Source organism: Semicossyphus pulcher, unplaced genomic scaffold (genome assembly GCF_022749685.1).
Source record: "Semicossyphus pulcher isolate SPU_LCO1_2020_fin unplaced genomic scaffold, fSemPul1.0.p SCAF_13, whole genome shotgun sequence".
In the NCBI taxonomy this organism is placed as follows: domain Eukaryota; kingdom Metazoa; phylum Chordata; class Actinopteri; order Labriformes; family Labridae; genus Semicossyphus; species Semicossyphus pulcher.
Window position 1 is genome coordinate 22,646,842 of NW_027211637.1, and position 18,161 is coordinate 22,665,002.

Genomic DNA, 18,161 nt, shown 5'->3' on the forward strand with positions numbered 1-18,161 from the left:
TAGTTCATACAAAAAAGTATTTTTTTTACAGCTTTTTCTTTTTTACAGAAACCTGTCTTTTTGTTCAGTAGCGAGATGTTATATTAGCAGTATTTTATCCAATCACCTAAGTGCAGCCCTGGAAAGTGGCCTCTCTGGGCCTGTCAGTGCAGTTTAAATCTCCCGATGGCCAAGGGAGTGTTCTCAGAGATCAGCCGTTAACCAGTGCAGCACATATAAATAGCATGATGACTTCAGTCTACTAACAGTTTAAACTTCATTGTTGTTTTGTTAAACAATATCTACACTGAGAAATGAGAATTTCATTACGTCAGTAATAAGATGTATGGTTTCTTAGATTAGTAGATTCAAACAGTGCAGCTTATTGGCTGGATTTGTTATGACCTCTGAGCATTGCAAGTTATTGATTTTATTGATTTGTTTCCTGACTCATTTAAAAAATATCCATTTGTCACATGCGTGGACACTGTGGTCTGCAAAGGTATAATAACACAGCTACGATTCCTTCTATATTCAGTGCATATACAACGATTAAAACAGGTCAGAGCAACATATTAATGTATTATGATGAAGAGTAACAGTTTTTTCCTTAGTCACACAAATGTTTCAACATTAATCACAAAGTAATTCATGTTAAGATATCTGCTTTTCAGAATAAATCGTATTAATGAGATCTATATGGAAACATAAGTCTTGTTTTTGTGCAGTCATGAGCGTTGAGTGAATGTGAATATGAAACAGTATTGTGCATATTTGTAAATTGTGCCAAACATGTTGGACAAGTGCTGTCCGTATTGTCTTATAAAGCTGTGAGGTTAGGCATTTCTTTTAGCTAAAAATAATGAGAATGATAAGTAGCCTTATAGGGGTTGATCAATTAATGTATAGAAAGTGGTTTACTGCTTACATTTGAGTCTCAAGGGACTGCTGCTGACGCCTTTCCTGCCATACAACATTGCCCACTAGTCCTAACAGCCATTTTAGATTTCATGGCTGCATTTTACATGCACAGCATGTCTCTGCAAGGACAGAGAGCCGAGAAAAAAACAAACCAAAAAAAAAACACAGAGGGAGCAAGATGAAGGCAGTTGTGATGTAGTACTCAGCACTCTTACACTAACACTGGAAACCCCTCTATTTTAAATGCAGTGGTTCAAAAAGCATGACGCCCGCGAGGAAGGAGAAAATGGGGGAGGGGTAGGGAAGGCAGACACACCAGTGAGAGAGTGAAGGGAGGAGAGGACGAGAGGAGGAAGGAGAGGCACGCAGAGCATCATTGCAATGGTTGAGGAGAGCACAGGGTAAGGCGATTGGTTGAAGGAGAGTGTAGCGTCACAGCCAGTGAGGGGGAGCTCTGAGGATGCTCCGCTGAACTGGGAGGGAAAGCATTCGCTGGGAGTTTGCATTGAGAGCTCAGCCATTACCAGCTGTAGAACCGGGACTCCTCTGCAGAATCACTTCCCACACCCTGTGATTGTTGACTCTTCTGCTCTCTCAGCTGCAGCCATGAATTATTTGCGCCGGCGTCTCTCGGACAGCACTTTCATCTCCAACCTGCCCAATGGCTACATGACAGACCTCCAGAGGCCCGAGCAAGCTCAGCCTCCTCCACCTGCCACCACCACCCCTGCCAAGTCTCCTACAACCGGGCCTTCACCTCCAGCTACGTCCCCTGCTCCGGAGAAGAAACCTCAGCCGGCTCAGTCCACCGGAGCCGGTTTCTTCAGCTCCATCACCAACGTTGTAAAGCAGACAGCTGCCTCAGCAGGGCTGGTGGAGCAGACTCAAGTCACGACACCCAAGAAGTTCAAGATTCTCCTGGTGATTGATGAGCCACAACAGGAATGGTAAGACAATGTTACTCTGCTCAGTTTTATAGTAAATCTTGAATAATACATAGGCTTTATATAGTTTTTTACTCAAACCTCATGATTGTCTTTGTAGTATTTAAGGGTTAAGAAGCTCTGAGTCTACATCTGTATCAAGCACCCTGCAGACGTGAATGGGAGCTGCTGCTGTGGTTTGATGGTACAGCATGCCAGTGTTACGATAATACATACTGGTAGCCAACACTCAGGGAGATAGGGTCCATTGGTTCCCAGCAGTAACGACATCACACAAAAGGAGAGGGTTTTTATTGTCCTCTGTTTCGTCTGTCAGAAATGCTTGTCTGTAGTGGATTTGTTAAACCTATAAGAGCAAAAGAAAAAAGAGTTTAGGATGGATGTGAAATAACTACAAGCATTTATTATATTCTACTGTAATGTGGTATTATATTCTACAGGTTGTGCAGATTTGGGGAATGCACATGGATGTACTGCAGTGCTTTCCTTTCATCAATGGGGTTTCCCCCTGCTCACTCATGGCAGATCACATGACATGCCCTGCGCTAACATAAAGAATAATTCATGTAATTCGGCTCATAGTGCATAGAGCTCCATTCGTGGTGTTATGGATCAGTAATTAAAAACATATGGGGGGGGAAAAATGATTCCAGCTGCACGGCTGTATTTGTCATCATGCTGGGAGAAAGCACCATTGTGTCGTGAACGTTAAGAGCGGGTTTACGTTCAAGCATCTGAGCTGTGACACTGACAGTCAGCGTCCTGGGGGATCTTCCTCAGAGGTAGCTTTAAAAAGCGTCTTTGTCAGTCTGCTCTTGTAAGGAATTATTTCGCTCTAAATAAGTGTGCACGAGGATTAAGAGAACACTCATTTTTTAATAGAGACTGACATCTTGGTGAAAAAGTAGAGAATACGTTTAATCCATCAGCACATGATCAAGGCTTGTTTACACAGCTGACTTATTTTCCACACACTGGAGCTGTGCAGCTGGGTAGTATTAAAGTACAGCTCTTTTGTTATATTGTACAGAATTAATGGACATTATTAAATGGACCCATATAGATAGATATTATGTGACTGAACACACAACTTGATAAAGTCTTGGTGGCAATTATTTGGGCTTTCCAAAGTGGAATCAGAGTTAAGAGCACATCTCCTCTCTTTAAGCATTGGACCCTATCAAAATAATAGTAAAAAATAGCTGTAATTATTACTTTATACTGTCTGTAATGTAATTTGTTGGCTGGCAAAAGCCCTCACATCTGGGATCTGTCTTTGTAGGATTCCATGTTGTTTACATGTCTGTCACATCAAGGATGATAAGTCAGCTGCATCGTGATCATGTGTAACAAGATGATTTAATTTTACACTGATTAAGATACATGTACCGCCAAATTAAACTGAATCTTGTGAGGAAATTAGCCTCAAAAACACACCAAATCATAAGCATATTGTGATACTGGCTTCCCTAATTCAGGTGGCCCTGCAGTGTCGTCTAATCCTGTTCGTGTGTACACGACGGGCCATTTCTCCAACAACAGAAACCTTAATCAACGTTAATGAGATCAGACCTCCGTCAGAGGGACGGACGCCAGCTGTATGCGTTCACTTGTTCCACATTTGTTATGAGTGGAAAGGAAGCAGCTTGTTGAGGACTAAGGATTACAGTCTGATGTGCCAATATACAGACATTAACCCAAAACCTCGACATTCATCAAAGGTCAGTCTGAATGAGAATATTGAGTACGTTGGGCTGAGAGCAGGTTAACGTCCACACTTCATTATTCTCACTGTTGACATTTAACAAGATGTGATGTGGAGAAGTTCCCCTTTGAATTTGATGAAAACGTCAAGTGAGATCCTGCTTTGACATTATTTCTATTGCCTAATGCGGTTTATTATATAATGTTAGTTTACTCATGCGCTCCACAGAACAGCATCGCTCTTCATGGCTTCATATGTGATAGTACACATCCACTTGGGAGATGTGTACTATCACTTGTGAGCTAAAATACTCCGTCTGAGTGCTTCATCTATTTTTCATGGCTGCTGATATCACTGAGTAGGGAGGTGTTGAGGACATGGTTTATTGTCTTTAGGTTGCTTTAATGAGTCCTTTCACCCAGTGGTTGTAAGTCACTAAGGCAGTACTCAGTGTGGTGTAAGTCTGCCTCCTTTAAATCCAGGGTCCTGTATCCTTACTGTAGGTGTAAATGTGGTAAACTGTTTGCACTATTAACTATGACACAAGGAAAGAAAAATCACACTGAGAATGATTCAGAGAGGAACATGTCAGAAAAGTGGTTAAAATACTGATTACTTTGTATTCAGCTCTCGCAGCGGCAGGAGGATAACCCTTAAAGAAATACAGCTGTTGGCAAGCTGTAAGAAGACGACAAGTGTCTTTACCTTCATGCAGGTTTTGCCAAGTACCTAATATTCTCCGTAAAGTTGGCACACCTCGAGTTTGAGGGCTTATTTATGTGCTGCTTTATATCACTGTTAGGCGGCTTATTTCTGCCCGAAGCACTGTCAGAGGAACCGGACCTGGTGGCCCAGAGACACACAGAATGAAATCAGGAAAGAGTCCCTGAGACTAATTGCATCTGGCAGAAGGTTCAGACGTCAACATCTATTTATCAGAATGAATCCCAGATGATTTATGTACATACATACTGTATGATTGTGCGGATGTGTTGTCTGGAAAAACTGTTTTTACCTATGTTGACAATACTATACTGTCGTGTTTTGTGCAAGGCCTTAATGATAAAATGCAGTTGTGTATAATCCTTAATAATTTGCTCAATTTAAATATGTGTATCTAGGATATTACAACAAACTCCAGGTGTTGTATAGAGAAAGAATACTTGAAAAATTAGGACATTTAAATGTCATTGTTCTCTTCTTAAAGTGTTTGCAAATGAACACCTATCCAGCAACAAATGATTATTAAAGTGTCTGTGGTAATTTAAATGTTTTAATTAGTCTTGTTTACAACGTACCAGCAGTTACTGAGAGCTTGACAAATAGGTGAAATTAAAATTGTCAGGGCTGCCTCCAAATGAAAAATGTCCTGCAATCTTCGAATTCAGCCGCATACAGGAAACAGCACGAGCACGGACAATCATTTGAATCGGGTCTTTGTTGTGCAACAGGTTGTTTTAAGCCGAATAATTCAGTGTAAAGGATGAAATGTTTGCTGATAAAATCACAGTGACTGCCAGGTTCACAGCGCATACAGAGACAGACGCTTTCTACCATACAGCCAGAGTTTATTCCTGTTAGACGAAGCTGCCAGTCATCCAGAGAGGTTTGTTTTGTTCCAGGAACGCACTGCTATAAATTACTCTATAAGACAGGAGGAGCAGATGTTCCACAGTCTTACTTATCAGACTAATGGCCGACATGCTCTGCTTACTTATTCTCTGTGTCTCGATTTCAAGCACAGAGGCTGAGTCTCCTTTTTTATTCAGTCGCTTAATGTTGCAAAATTGCAAAAATACATAGGGAGCTGTTTTAACTGGAGCCAGGACGGGGATATTTTGTACTGTGAGCTTAACCTTGATCACACATTACCCCTATGCGAGTGTGAATGTTAAGCAGGCTAAGTGATGAGACATTAAAATTCAGCAAGGACTCCCGCTTACCAAGCTCGGGGGTGAATCATCGGAATGAAAAATTCTTTCATAGCAATTTGCCAATGATTTTACTTAGCAACCATTAATGAAGTCTCTTAAATTCCCGTTGTCGGTATACTAATTCTTAAAATTACAACAGAACATATTTTCTTCTTGTTCAGTTTCTTACCTCATCTTTCATTCAACTCTCGAGTGCCCATATTGATTCTTATAAATGAATGATCACAAGGTAACATCTGCTATCATGCTCCTGGCCCTCTCTCTCAGCTGTAGGCACAGTGCCCAGTTTTAAGAACAGTATGTTGGCCAAGGGCAGGAGCAGAAGTATGGCTAATATAACACTCTTAAACACAAGGTGAACAGTTCAGCTTAGCACAGAAAGACTGTAAGTAGCCCAGACTTTATAGACGCTATAGTTCTAGTAAATAATAATTAAATCTGTTATTTTGTGATGCTTTTGTATTGCCTTTTTACCGTCTTAAGCCTATGTGGTCTTTTTTCCTGTTTTTGAAAAATGGGCTCTTATTTTGAAACGGACTGGTAAGCAATGTACTTCCTGCTGCTCGCAAAACGTAACGCGAGTGAGGAAAAACGGTCAAATAAAAGGTCAGTGAGTAAAACGTTTTAAGTCATAGCACCCAAAATAGGCATAAGGTTGGTTTCTGAAGGAATATTCCTATATTTAGATATGTTAGAGGCTAATAAGTTTTTAACTTAAAGATATCATCTCGAAGATTTTCATTTAAATAAATGTCTGTTAAGTCACTACCTATCGCCGAATGAGGCAACACAATGGTGATTGATGGCCCCTTGATTTGCCTTTGCATTTGCAGTATTACAGGTGTGTCCGAAACCGCATACTATCATACTAATCATACTAACCGTGACGTAATTGAGTATGTCATGCGTTCCCATCTTATAGTATGCAATTTTGTGTATGCGAGAAATGCCCGGATGTATACTAGATCGGCCTGAATGTTTCAGTATGAGACGGGAGCTTACTGGTGGTACTCAACCGCCCCAAAATGCATTGCGGCTATTCAGCTTCTACTATGGCGGAGATGGACCGGAGATCAGAGCGGACATACGTTAACGATTAAGTCACATGATACGGAGAAGACGGCTCTGAGTATGATGGAACGGCATCCTAATAGTCAGGTTAGTAGGCAGTATGCAGTACATACTGTTTGAGTATGTAGTAGGCAGTACGTTAGTATGCGGTTTCGGACACAGAGTGGGTGTCTGTGGCGACATTTGCAGAAAAAATCACAAGCAGCGCCCAGCTAGTGACGCGTTTTCCTTCACCTGGCAGTGGTTGGTCTGCCAGAGAGGGTAGGCGGAGCTCAGCGGCTGCTTTTCCACTCTCTGCAAGTGTTGCGAGTAAACAGTAATCTACTATGGCTGAACAAACAAAGATCGATGACTGCAGATACAACTTCAAAAATTTGTGAAAATCCAAAGAAAAAGAAACAAATTCGACGCTCAGATGTCTAAAAAGGAAAGTGACCATCAGTGAGGAAAATCAAGAGTTACATCAAGAGAAACCACTGATGGGGTGGGTAGGTGTCAGACAAAGCGATTAACTGCAGGCTGCCTTTGTTTACATTATCCAGGGCAAAAGTTTAAAGTGAGTGATACATATGACTGTTCAAGAAAGCAGGATGAGATTTTTTGTTAAAAAGCACCACTTAAGCATGTACGGGACAAAATCAGCAAAGAGACAAGAGGTACGGCTTTGTCCACAGGGGGTGCCAAAATCAACACAAACTGAAAGTTCCTCACAGGAGCTTTAAAACTAGCCAAATAACTTCTGCTAACTAGCAGTTTAATAGACTGAGCTAGTTTTGCCCCAGTTAACGAGCTCTTACTTGGTTTAAGGATTTTCAAATCTTAAAATCATCAGTCATCATCATTCTGGTGGGATATGCTACAAAGGAAAGCCAGTCACTGTGATGTGGCTTGAAATGCATATTAATTCACTTTACTGTAAGATCATCTTAAATGAACTACAGCAGGGTGTCCTCTTTGAATACGTGGCTTCAATGCTCAGGGATCATTGCATAGATGAAACACATAGTGGTACACTCACTCCTCAAAGCCCTTCCCAATGCTGACGAAGGTTTAATTTTAAAGGACAAAATGAAATCAGAGGCTTATCTTCTTCACGCCTCGTCTCTGTTTTTGTATATAGCGGCCTTGTTTTGGAAACACTCTCAGGCTACAGTATGTATCGGTAACGAGCATTTATCACAGCACAGAGTCGGCTTTTCATTTTGCCAGATATATGAGCCGTGATTCATTTTTTAATGCTTGTTTTCCTTCACAGCCAAATAGATCCCTGTGCTCTAATTAGATTGGGGATGAATTATTCAGCTTTACCTCCTCAGCAGATAGGAAGGGACTGAAGGGATGTGACAGCAGGGTGATACAGACTAAAAGGAAGATGAAGTTAGTCCTCCACAACATGGTTTCACAACATAAGAACACAGCCATACTTAAACTAGACATTCGTCAAGTCCTGTTTGGATACAGGTGGTTTCATATTACCGTTGTTGTACTGGAGAATGAAACCTCCTCAATGGCCACTGGAGGAAGTAACGGGAAAGGGTTCTTTTTGGACAACATTAGTATTGATTTACTGTAGCTCACCCCGGTAGTTTCTACAGTCAAAGCTTAAGTTGTCAGGCCGAGCCTCGGCACATCAGTTTAGGGAAGATTAAAGATATCGAACACTCTGTTAACACCAACAAAAACTGTGTGTCTTCTGCAGTTTTCAGGTCTGTGTGCTGTCAGTATACACAGATCCATCTTAATCTTCAATACCACTGTGATCCAGGTCCGGCGGGTGTGCTTTTTATTCGAGCCAGGGAAGGAAGAGAGTCTAAAAAATGCTGAATCACAATTCATTTAAGGCGCAGCCATTTTCTAAAAAAATGTGGATTCTGTGGAGTATTAAACATGAATGCGACCTAACCTCGCTGCATTTACCCACACGGTGATGCGGCTAGCGGACCTAAATTGCATCTGTGTGTGTGTGTGCTGTGGAAAGCTTGCTTTAAAGAAAATACAGCCTTTAAATGTGTTGTTATGCTTTATCGCTGTCCACGTTGCCAGGTTGGAGTGAATAAGTGTTAGAAAGGCTGCGTATCAGCAGTTTGAAAAGCCTGAAGGGACCATTTGTCCTTTCTGTGCTGCTCATACACTCATACCCCACTTTATATTCCAGGTGTAAATTGTTACTGCATGCTTGATTAACATGTTTTTATATTAAAGTTAACACATCCTCTCTGTTTCTGTGTTTTTGTTTAGGGCAAAATTATTCCGGGGTAAGAAGGTACTCGGGGATTACGACATCAAAGTGGAGCAGGTAGGTTTCACCAAGCCACTCGTGTCTATTTTGAGTGCTTTTCTAAAGCAGAACAGAGAAGTTGAAGTGCTCTGTCCTCATATGCCTCTCTTATCAACTCCTCAGGCTGAATTCAATGAGATCAACGTGGTGGCTCACGCCAACGGGACCTGCAACGTTAACATGCAAGTTCTCCGAAATGGCACCAAGGTTATGAGGTGAGACAAACACACTCAAGAAGACAGAAAAGATGCCTGATTCAGTGACGCTCCTATCGACACTCGCTTCGTTTTTCTGTGCAGATGTTTGTCACATATCTGCTTTAATTTTATCTTCTAGGTCATTCAAGCCAGACTTCGTCCTCATTCGTCAACACGCCTTCAGTATGACCCAGAATGAAGATTTTCGCAACCTGGTCATTGGTCTGCAGTACGGAGGAGTCCCGAGCATCAACTCCCTCGAGTCCATCTACAACCTGTGTGACAAGCCATGGGCGGTAAGCAACCAGTCGCTAGGCAGAACTGTGAAGCCCTGCGAGAGGGGAAAGGGACAATAATAATATTCTGTTTACCTTTTTGTGTCCAGTTTGCCCAACTTATCAACACCCACAGGAAGCTGGGTGCTGAGAAGTTCCCTCTGATTGAGCAGACATTTTACCCAAACTACAAGGAGATGGTGAGCATCCGTCTGCATCCACTTTCTCCTGCAACTAAAGAGAATTTGAGAATTTGAGAAGCAGAATCTGAGCCAATGACGCTGTACTTTCTTATTTAGGTGAGCATGCCATCGTTCCCTGTTGTCGTGAAGATTGGACATGCCCACTCTGGTATTGGAAAGGTATAAAAAGTACATCATTTTGTTTTGCTATGTCTCATTCGACATCAAACATTAGACATGTAGAAACATGTTGCCTGCCAGAGTAAATTAAGATTCCATTTTACATCCTGGGTATTTCACTCGGTTCTTTCTCACGTTTCTGTCATCGCACAGGTGAAGGTGGACAATCACAGTAAGTTCCAGGACATAGCCAGTGTCGTGGCTCTCACGCAGACGTACACCACCACAGAACCTCTCATCGACTCCAAATACGACATCAGAATCCAGAAGATCGGCACGGACTACAAAGCATACATGTGTGTATAAATTCACTTTGTTACCGTTGACCGTGACTGAAAAACGAAGCTGAAATTGTTGTGATTTGTGTGTTTTTGCTGGCTTCAGGAGAACATCCATATCTGGTAACTGGAAAACCAACACTGGCTCGGCTATGCTGGAACAGGTGGCTATGACTGAAAGGTGCGTGAACAGTAGTAATCATATTAGTCATGCAACACAAAGACTAATGTTTAATTTTCTGGATTATGTGCAAGGAACTAGGCAGTGTTGATCCGGTTGTGTGATACAGTATATGCCAATTTTATACCTTGTGTTGTAGAAGCAAAATAGATAATCAGCAGGAGTGTGGTGCCTCTTTATGCCGCTGGCTGTGAGTCATCTGTTGATGGTTTTGTTCAGGTACAAGATGTGGGTTGACACCTGCTCAGAGATTTTCGGGGGTCTGCACATTTGTGCCGTCAAAGCCATCCATGGGAAAGATGGAAAAGATTACATCACAGAGGTAGGAGTCAAAGATAATCACATTTAAAAGCTTAAAATGGTATTTCTGGAACGTCCTAAACTGTATGAATACATTAAAGTTCAAACGTTTCTTCAGGGGAAGGATTTCAGTGTATCATACAAAATGAAAGTGGCGTATATTATATAAACACTGGGTTCACTTCAGGCGACGTGGTGTTGACACCCCCTCTCTCTGCTGTCCTCTCTGTGACGTAGGTGGTGGGCTCCGCCATGCCCTTGGTAGGGGAGCACCAGGCCGAGGACAGGCAGCTCATCGCTGACATGGTGCTGGTAGAAATGAACCAATCAGCAGAGAATGAAGCTAACGCTCCCCAGAGACCCACTACCATACAGCCATCCCAGGTAAAGTGACACACAGGAGGCTTGTTAGTTCAGGATCACTGTGAATATAATGATCATTTGTGTCATAGAAAGTTTTCTACATCATAAAAAAGATTGAGCTATTTTTAGAGCTCACGACGAGACAACCATCAAAGTTGTTGCTTGATGAGTCATTTTTTTGTCCTGACAGGGAGCTGGCCAGAAGGGAGAGATTGTTGGTGAACCCACTAAAAACGGAGCCGGGCGCCCACCTCAAGGTTGTCTGCAGTACATTCTCGACTGTAATGGCGTTGCAGTGGGTCCAAAACCAGTCCAGGCCAACTGAGTCACCCAAGAGAAAGGGGGGAGGTCTCAGAGTCTGGATAACAATGGCGTACCTTAGCTGAACACAAGCGCAGACGTGTGTGTGGATGCCAACAGCTAGAGTCAGATCTTGGTGGCGTGAGCTGTGTACGGCTGAGTGCTGGCCTGGACTGTGTTTTTAACTCTATGCAGTGTCAAAATGTACTGTCTACTTGTTGACCTGTTGATTTGTGTGCTTGTATAGGTCACCTCTGTTTCAGTAGTAGCTGTGGTTTCTTTCTTTGGGGCTGTTGTTGATGATGTAAAAAGCAGATTGTGCCTACACTGAGTTCAGTGCTGCTCTGTGCTCCCTGTTTGACCCGGCTATGACTCCTTTATTTGCCCCCCCCCTCCCCTTTCTGTTTCCCATTTTGATGTGTACCTTTAGATATTGTTCAAACTGTGGACTATCGTGCAGTTTGAAGTTTGTGTATATCTCGATGTGTATACAGTACGTGAGTGTGTATGGCTGTAGTGGTGATTATTTTCATACTTATACTAATAGATATTTATTTTTGTTTTGCATGATTGAAACAAAGGCAGGTGCAAGTCAGTTATTAATGTCTGATCAAATGGGATGTTCTTGTAACATCGCTGTTTTACCCCAGCTGTGTTCCCTGTGATTCATGCATTGTGAATGTGTCATAAGAAATGCATATTATATAGGTTCTACAGGTTACATGTACTTATTACCAAACGTTCATTACCACAGTGAGCACAGCAGTGCACACTCCTGCATACACATACAATACAGACATTCAGTATGTGGCCTTTCTTAAAGTTATTTTTTCATCTGTAATGTCACCAGAAGAGAGATTATTTAGAGTAGGAAACTAATAGACACATAATAAATAAATAAGATTTATGGAGATTTTATCATATAGGATGCTGTGCAGGTGTGCACACACCACTTAAATATATATGTATAATTTTTAACCAAAGAATAAACGAGTACTTTGAATCAGTCTTTGCACTCCAGTGACCCACAATGTAAATATCAACAAGGGAACTGTTGTTCCTGCAGCTTGTCTCATGGAGAGCGTAATTTCATCTGAGAACAGCGCTCCAAGACGACACTTATGTTCTCAAACAGCCTGTTGTAAATGACACACCAGAGAAACGAGGCTGTGCTCAAACTGTGCTTGTCTTTGTGTGTTCGGTTGTTTGGAAGCAGGCATTACGACTGATAGAGAAAAAGGCGTATCATGTATGATCTGCCACGAAATGCCAGATATAAAGCCCCCCCCCCCCTCTGCTGCCCTCACACTGGATATCAGCTACCGTGGTGGTGTTGCCATGACAACAATTCAAGAGCTCTGTCTTTTAGTGTGGACCGCGTTACTGCCATTCAAAGATTCACCCCGATTACCCTGATCACACTCTTCCAGTGAGCTGATGGAAAGTGCAATATCATTGTTTTTACTTCTGATGTGTTTTATTTTGAAATCAGATCTTCCATTAAATTGATTCAAAAAGCTATAGTCACCTGCACATTGTTTTAAAATGCTTTTAAACAAATGTCACAATCATGGTTGTCCAGCGGCCATTTCATATATAATACCCTCAAAATAGTATCGAATATTTTCAGCAAGCTCTGTGAGTAATTCTTTCCCGACGTGTATAGACTGCCATTGTATCTGTGAGTGTATCCTTGTTAGAGCCATGCCTGAGGCTATATGGATGTGTTGTTCTGTTTCATAGGATTTGCCGAGGCATTTTTTTTTCCCCAAAGGAGGAACATGCAGAGGAACCCCGGTCTGTGATATCTGCATGGTTCGGCTTTGGTTCAGTGATGGTGATACTTGATAAATTGCAATGTTTATTTGGCCGTTGTGTTCAGGTGAAACTTCTATCTTCAGACCTGCTGGACTGTAACCTTTAAAGGCCATGCTAACTTAAATAATATGTGTACTTTTAAAACCGGTGTTGGACTGTTTAAATTAAGATCAGAAAACAATATAATGTGGAAAAAATTCCATTCTGGATATTTCCCCTCTGTCACTGGCAATAAAGCTTCCTTTGCAATATATGTTTGGTGTGTGTGTCCTCATGTGTGTATGCTGTGAGATTTCTCAAGGAAACACTCGTGCTCTGCAGTGTCACGTTTAGGAGGCGGTCCCAAAGGTTCAGCTGCTGGGCATACACACACTTCGCTGCACATACTCCATGGCTTCCAGTGCATGAAGCATTATCTGTTTTGTGGTAGAGGTAATTGTATTGTGTTGCTGTATTCCCTGTGCTCTTTTTATGACTTACTTTTGCAGCGTCTGTCTTTACGTGTTATCACTGTGGGATCACTGCATTTGTGTAGGATTAGGTAAACACTAAAGAAGCTATTTTTGAGAACATGCAAGAGTACGTATAAACATACAAACATCACATTTCTCTTTTTATTTATTTTATTATATTTGCGTGTTAAAAAATAAGAAGAGCAAGATTATAATATCATGGGATTGTGAAAAACTCGCTAGATTCTTCGGGCAGTATATAAAAGGAAATATTTAGAGCAGTGAATACATATATTATACATAATGCTACCAATAATTTAAGACATGAGAAACAAGACAGATCAGCACAGTACACGACAGAAAGGCATCCCGAAACAGGATAATGCATCAAAGTCATAGGTTGCATTCAAACACAACAAGTTTAAAATCACTGTGATTAACAGACCAGATCATACGCCCTGGTTATGGTTTAGAACAACAAGAAAGAAAAGGAATAAACAAGCAAACGATGATGTCTAGCTATTATAATTAATGACATAATGTGCTGAAAAAAGCAGTTCAAGTAGAACCCCAAAGATTGCATTCGTCAAGGCCGGCTCAAAAGTTGACCCTCAAATCTCCAGCAAAGGATGCAAAGAAAAAAGCTGCAGTTGTTGATGCTCATATAAAGACTCTATTTGAACTGATTAAGCAGACTATGATCAACACACTTGGGAGTTAACATAGACTCCTTATTAAGTACAGCTGTGCAATCCATTGCAATTGATTACATCAGCTCTGTCTTTGTGTTGTTAATAGTGTTCTTTTTAGTGAGAAATGTGTAAATAAACTACTATTGAAGTAATAGTTGAAGGTTAAAGGTCAAAGTTCAAAAGTGGTGACTTCATTCTATTGTGAGGTTTCTCCTATTTTTGTCCTTCCCTTTGACTCCTCTATGACAGTGTAAAAAATATTAACATTATATGCATCAAAAGATCTGAGTTCATAGCAGAGCACTGTTTTCAACTATTCCCTGTATAAGCTGACTTTTCCCTGCACATACAACGTCACCATTATCTTGTCTTACAGCCTCTCCCAGACCCTGATCAGTGCTTTGGGTCTGACAGACAACCTGTCGCCACACTACCAGTGAGGACACAGTGAACGCTGAGAACGTCGGCAATTTGAAGCCATTAGAAAATCTGTCTACTGAATAAAGACGCTTTACATTCCCAGGAGCTGTGTGTTTGCTTACACTGTTTATCATTTGTTCTTTCAATGACAGTGAATGAGATGTAAACCTGCTGAAAGTATTTTGTAAATGTGTTGCTTTACTAGAAATGTATTTTTTAGTTGTTTACAATCAGATATCCAAGGCAGTGACAATCAATCATAATTCATTGTTGTGTGATAAAGTGTGATTATTAAATACTATGTACTACGTAGTGGTTGTAGTGATTATATCTTATTTTTTTATGTATATATATATTTTAATTCCTGACACAGTACAGACATGGAAAAGGGTCTGTTTTATTAGGCTCATTGTTTCCTCACTAAAATGTGTTTCTCATTCAGGTATTATATTGCTGTCTTGTTAATGCTTCAACCTTATTAAACAATTTCTCATAAGATAGGTGTTCAGAGAATCCTTTATTACAGTTTCATTGCTTCATTTTTTTTTTGCCTCTCTAGGAGTAATGTCTCAGATAGGCAGTGAAAGCATAACAAAGTCCCACCAGATCTGAGTTTCTTCCCCTGTGAGGCGTATCATAGCAACCAAATGCCAAACACTGCGTCTGGTTGGTTCCTGTTAATCTAGATGAGGTGAAAAAAGTGTCATGGTTTGGTCATGAGACACAACAGGGGGGGACAAAAAGAGTCAATGTTAGCAAGGGAAGACAAACTTTCTCTTTTATTTTGAAAAGTCAACTCTTGTCTACTTCATCCTTTTTGCTTTTTCAAATTGTTATCAGATTACTTTAATCTGATTACTTTTAAAACTGTAATGAGATTACTTGTACTCAGATTGCTTCTATAATTCCTATATAGTCTCACTGATATTAATGTCATTATACTCAGTAGGTTACTTGTAATCAGATTAAATGTATAAATGTAATCAGATTACTTGTAATTAGGTTACTTTTGAAGGTGTAATCAGATTACTTGTAGTCGGAAGACTTCAATAATTCCAGTATAGTCTCATTTAAAGTAATGCCATCTGATTCAATGCAATTTAATTAAATTAATATAGTATACTTAATGTATGATACCAGTTAAATTCAATTCAATTAAATCTATGTTTTCATTTAAATACTTGTAATGAGATTACTTTTAAAATTATGATTGCATTACTTGTTGGCCATCTTGTCTTTAGTGAGAGGACAGCTGAAGAGCAACAGGACATAAGGGGAGAAGAGAGTAGGGGGTGACATGCAGCAGAGGGCTGATGGAGTTGAGGCTGCGGTCGCTCTGAATATTGAGCGCCTGCTCTACCCACTGAGCTAAGCCAGCGCCCCATAATTACATTACTTGTACTCAGATCACTCTTGTAATTACACTTCATTTAAACATCCATATTATAGCAATAAGCCATACAAATGTTAGAGAGGGGTGTGCCTTTAGAATTGTGTATATAAGTTATACAGAAAATAATTTGATTACCTCAATATTTCTATTTTTTTACTGATGTGATGCCCTGATGTGCTCTTTCTTTCTGCCTGCAGATGTCCGATGAGTAAGTGACACGGCTGCCCCTCTATGCCCTGATACAAACATAGATTGCTGAGATGTCTGATGTGCTGGAGCAAGATGACTGCATTCGAGAGGATCACATCTGTTATTTGTCTTAGGGAAAGCAAAGCCAGGCAGCTTTATTTATATAGCACATATCAAACACATTTCAAAATCTTTAGAACAGTCCTACAGCTGATTCATGATGCTTGCTCAAACAAATATCAGCAAACATCCCCCTCTGATAAAATATGCTCAGCATTATGCATTTGTTCGGCTTCCAGATGGTTCTGATGTTTTTTCCTTTATAACAAGCAGACTGACCTGGCCTGGTGAGAGTGAAAGCCACTGAAAAACGAAGGAGGAGTGACACCGGGGGCCCTGAAGCTCCAGCTGAAGAGCTTCCGTCTAGACTCCTCCCAGCTGTCTGCCAAGCTGCTGCACAACACGGACAACTCGTGGCCTGTGTGGGGGCACGCTGCACTGACCATCTGCTGAGGAACACAGTGCAAAAGCATCCATCTTATCATTAAGGAGAGTGTAAGGTGCAGAGTGATAAACATGGGGATCATCCATTGTCATGAGAAGGATTTTTGACACAATAATGCATTACATGACACAGCATGAAATAAAAACACCACTAACATAGCTGCTTTACAACATTGAAGACATGCTATACAGAGTTTCTTGTTGCCATCTAGTGGTGGAGTAGAGACAAAAAAAGGCAGTCATACAGTGTCTGTTATTCTGATTACATAACTAGCTGCATGAATATCTCATTATTTGTCACACAACAAAAACAACCATTATTCAGATACTTTGCAGGATTTGTTTAATGCACACGTGCAGGTAAAGCATGTTAAGCACCTTATATTGTAGGCTCATGACAAAATACCACTCGTATGAATGTCAGATTGATTTTTATTGCCAGATAAGAGTTGGAGGCCATAACAGAAAGAGGGCGAGCAGCTGTCTCGGCAGAGTATTACACTGATATTATTGGTGCACAACGTCTGGAGGTTGTGTTTGTAAGTCACATTAGTTTAATGTTAAAGCTGCTGTGAGGAACTTTCAGTTTGTGTTGATTTTGGCGCCCCCTGTGGACAAAGCCGTACCATTTATCTCTTTGCTGATTTTGTCCTGTACATGCTTAAGTGTTGGTTTTTAACAAAAAATCTCTAACAAGGAATGCTTCCTGAAACAGTGATATGTATCACTCACTTTATATTTCGGCCCTGGAAAATGTAAACAAAGGCAGCGTGCAGTTAATCGCTTCGTCTGACACCTACCCCCCCACCAGCAGTTTCAGGCATTTAAATTAATTAATTTATTTCGTTCTGTTTCATTACCAGCGAAAAACTCCTCACAGGAGCTTTAAAGGAAAAAGTAATTCACTGTTTCCTTTGAGTGTGTGCTATCAGGGGATTCTTGTTGTCGAGTCCAGTGTGGTGAGAGAGACATTAGAGAGCTCTTTGTCATATGTTAACTTTGATAATGAAATTACTTTTAGGTGTCAAAGTTGTCAAGATTCATAGTAATAAGTGAGGGAAACTACTTCTACTCAAGTATTCTACTTTAGTGCATTTTCGATGTACGTGTGCTTCACTTGAGTTTTTCCATTTGCTGCTAAGTTATACTTGTCCTCTTCAGGGAGATGTTCTACTTTCATTCCACTACATGTATTTGACATCTATAGTAAATTATTATTTGTAAGATTTTGCAATTAAACAAATGACAAGCTTAGAAATAAAAAGCATTTTTTAAGGTTAAACCAGTGATGTCCACCCTTATTGGCTTGTTGGCCCTTGTTATGTTTCTGTTGTCGAGTGTTTGCAGTTTTGTGTTGCATAACTTTCTATGCTTCTCCTTTTCTACCTGATCAATCATCCCATAACCTTTCTGACTTAACCTTTGACCTTTGCAGGGGCCTGCCCATGAGGTTTGGAAACACTTGACTAAGCTGTTGAACTGTGTAAAATAGTTAAACTCCAACTCTAACAGCTATAACAGTAAAATGCTGCTTTATTTATGCTTATCTTTCTAGCTCTGTCCACCAGTCAGTTTAGAAGTGAAGCAGCCTTTCGCATGAGAGGT

General features: G+C 40.7%; 1 protein-coding gene across 2 annotated transcripts; it reads left to right on the forward strand.

Annotated features, from left to right (window-relative positions):
- The first annotated feature begins 1,391 nt into the window (after nucleotides 1-1,391).
- Nucleotides 1,392-14,956, forward strand: syn2a (synapsin IIa). 2 transcript variants are annotated; one of them, XM_069660072.1, is made up of 12 exons: nucleotides 1,392-1,847; nucleotides 8,793-8,850; nucleotides 8,956-9,047; nucleotides 9,169-9,325; nucleotides 9,415-9,504; nucleotides 9,604-9,666; nucleotides 9,820-9,962; nucleotides 10,051-10,125; nucleotides 10,345-10,447; nucleotides 10,663-10,809; nucleotides 10,979-11,045; nucleotides 14,427-14,956. In XM_069660072.1, the coding sequence occupies exons 1-12, from the start codon at nucleotides 1,507-1,509 to the stop codon at nucleotides 14,441-14,443; spliced, it is 1,353 nt and encodes a 450-aa protein (XP_069516173.1). In that variant the 5' UTR covers nucleotides 1,392-1,506; the 3' UTR covers nucleotides 14,444-14,956. The 2 variants fall into 2 exon arrangements, with proteins under 2 accessions (XP_069516173.1, XP_069516172.1); XM_069660071.1 differs by lacking the exon at nucleotides 14,427-14,956 and having other exon boundaries at nucleotides 10,979-13,159.
- Nucleotides 14,957-18,161: the final 3,205 nt, after the last annotated feature.

Bases quoted from the DNA above. Each gene is read 5' to 3' on its own strand.
- syn2a (XM_069660071.1), top strand. From the start codon at position 1,507: ATGAATTATTTGCGCCGGCGTCTCTCGGACAGCACTTTCATCTCCAAC. The intron at 8,851-8,955 runs GTAGGTTTCACC...TCAACTCCTCAG, and splicing joins ACGACATCAAAGTGGAGCAG to GCTGAATTCAATGAGATCAA. The intron at 9,505-9,603 runs GTGAGCATCCGT...TTTCTTATTTAG, and splicing joins ACCCAAACTACAAGGAGATG to GTGAGCATGCCATCGTTCCC.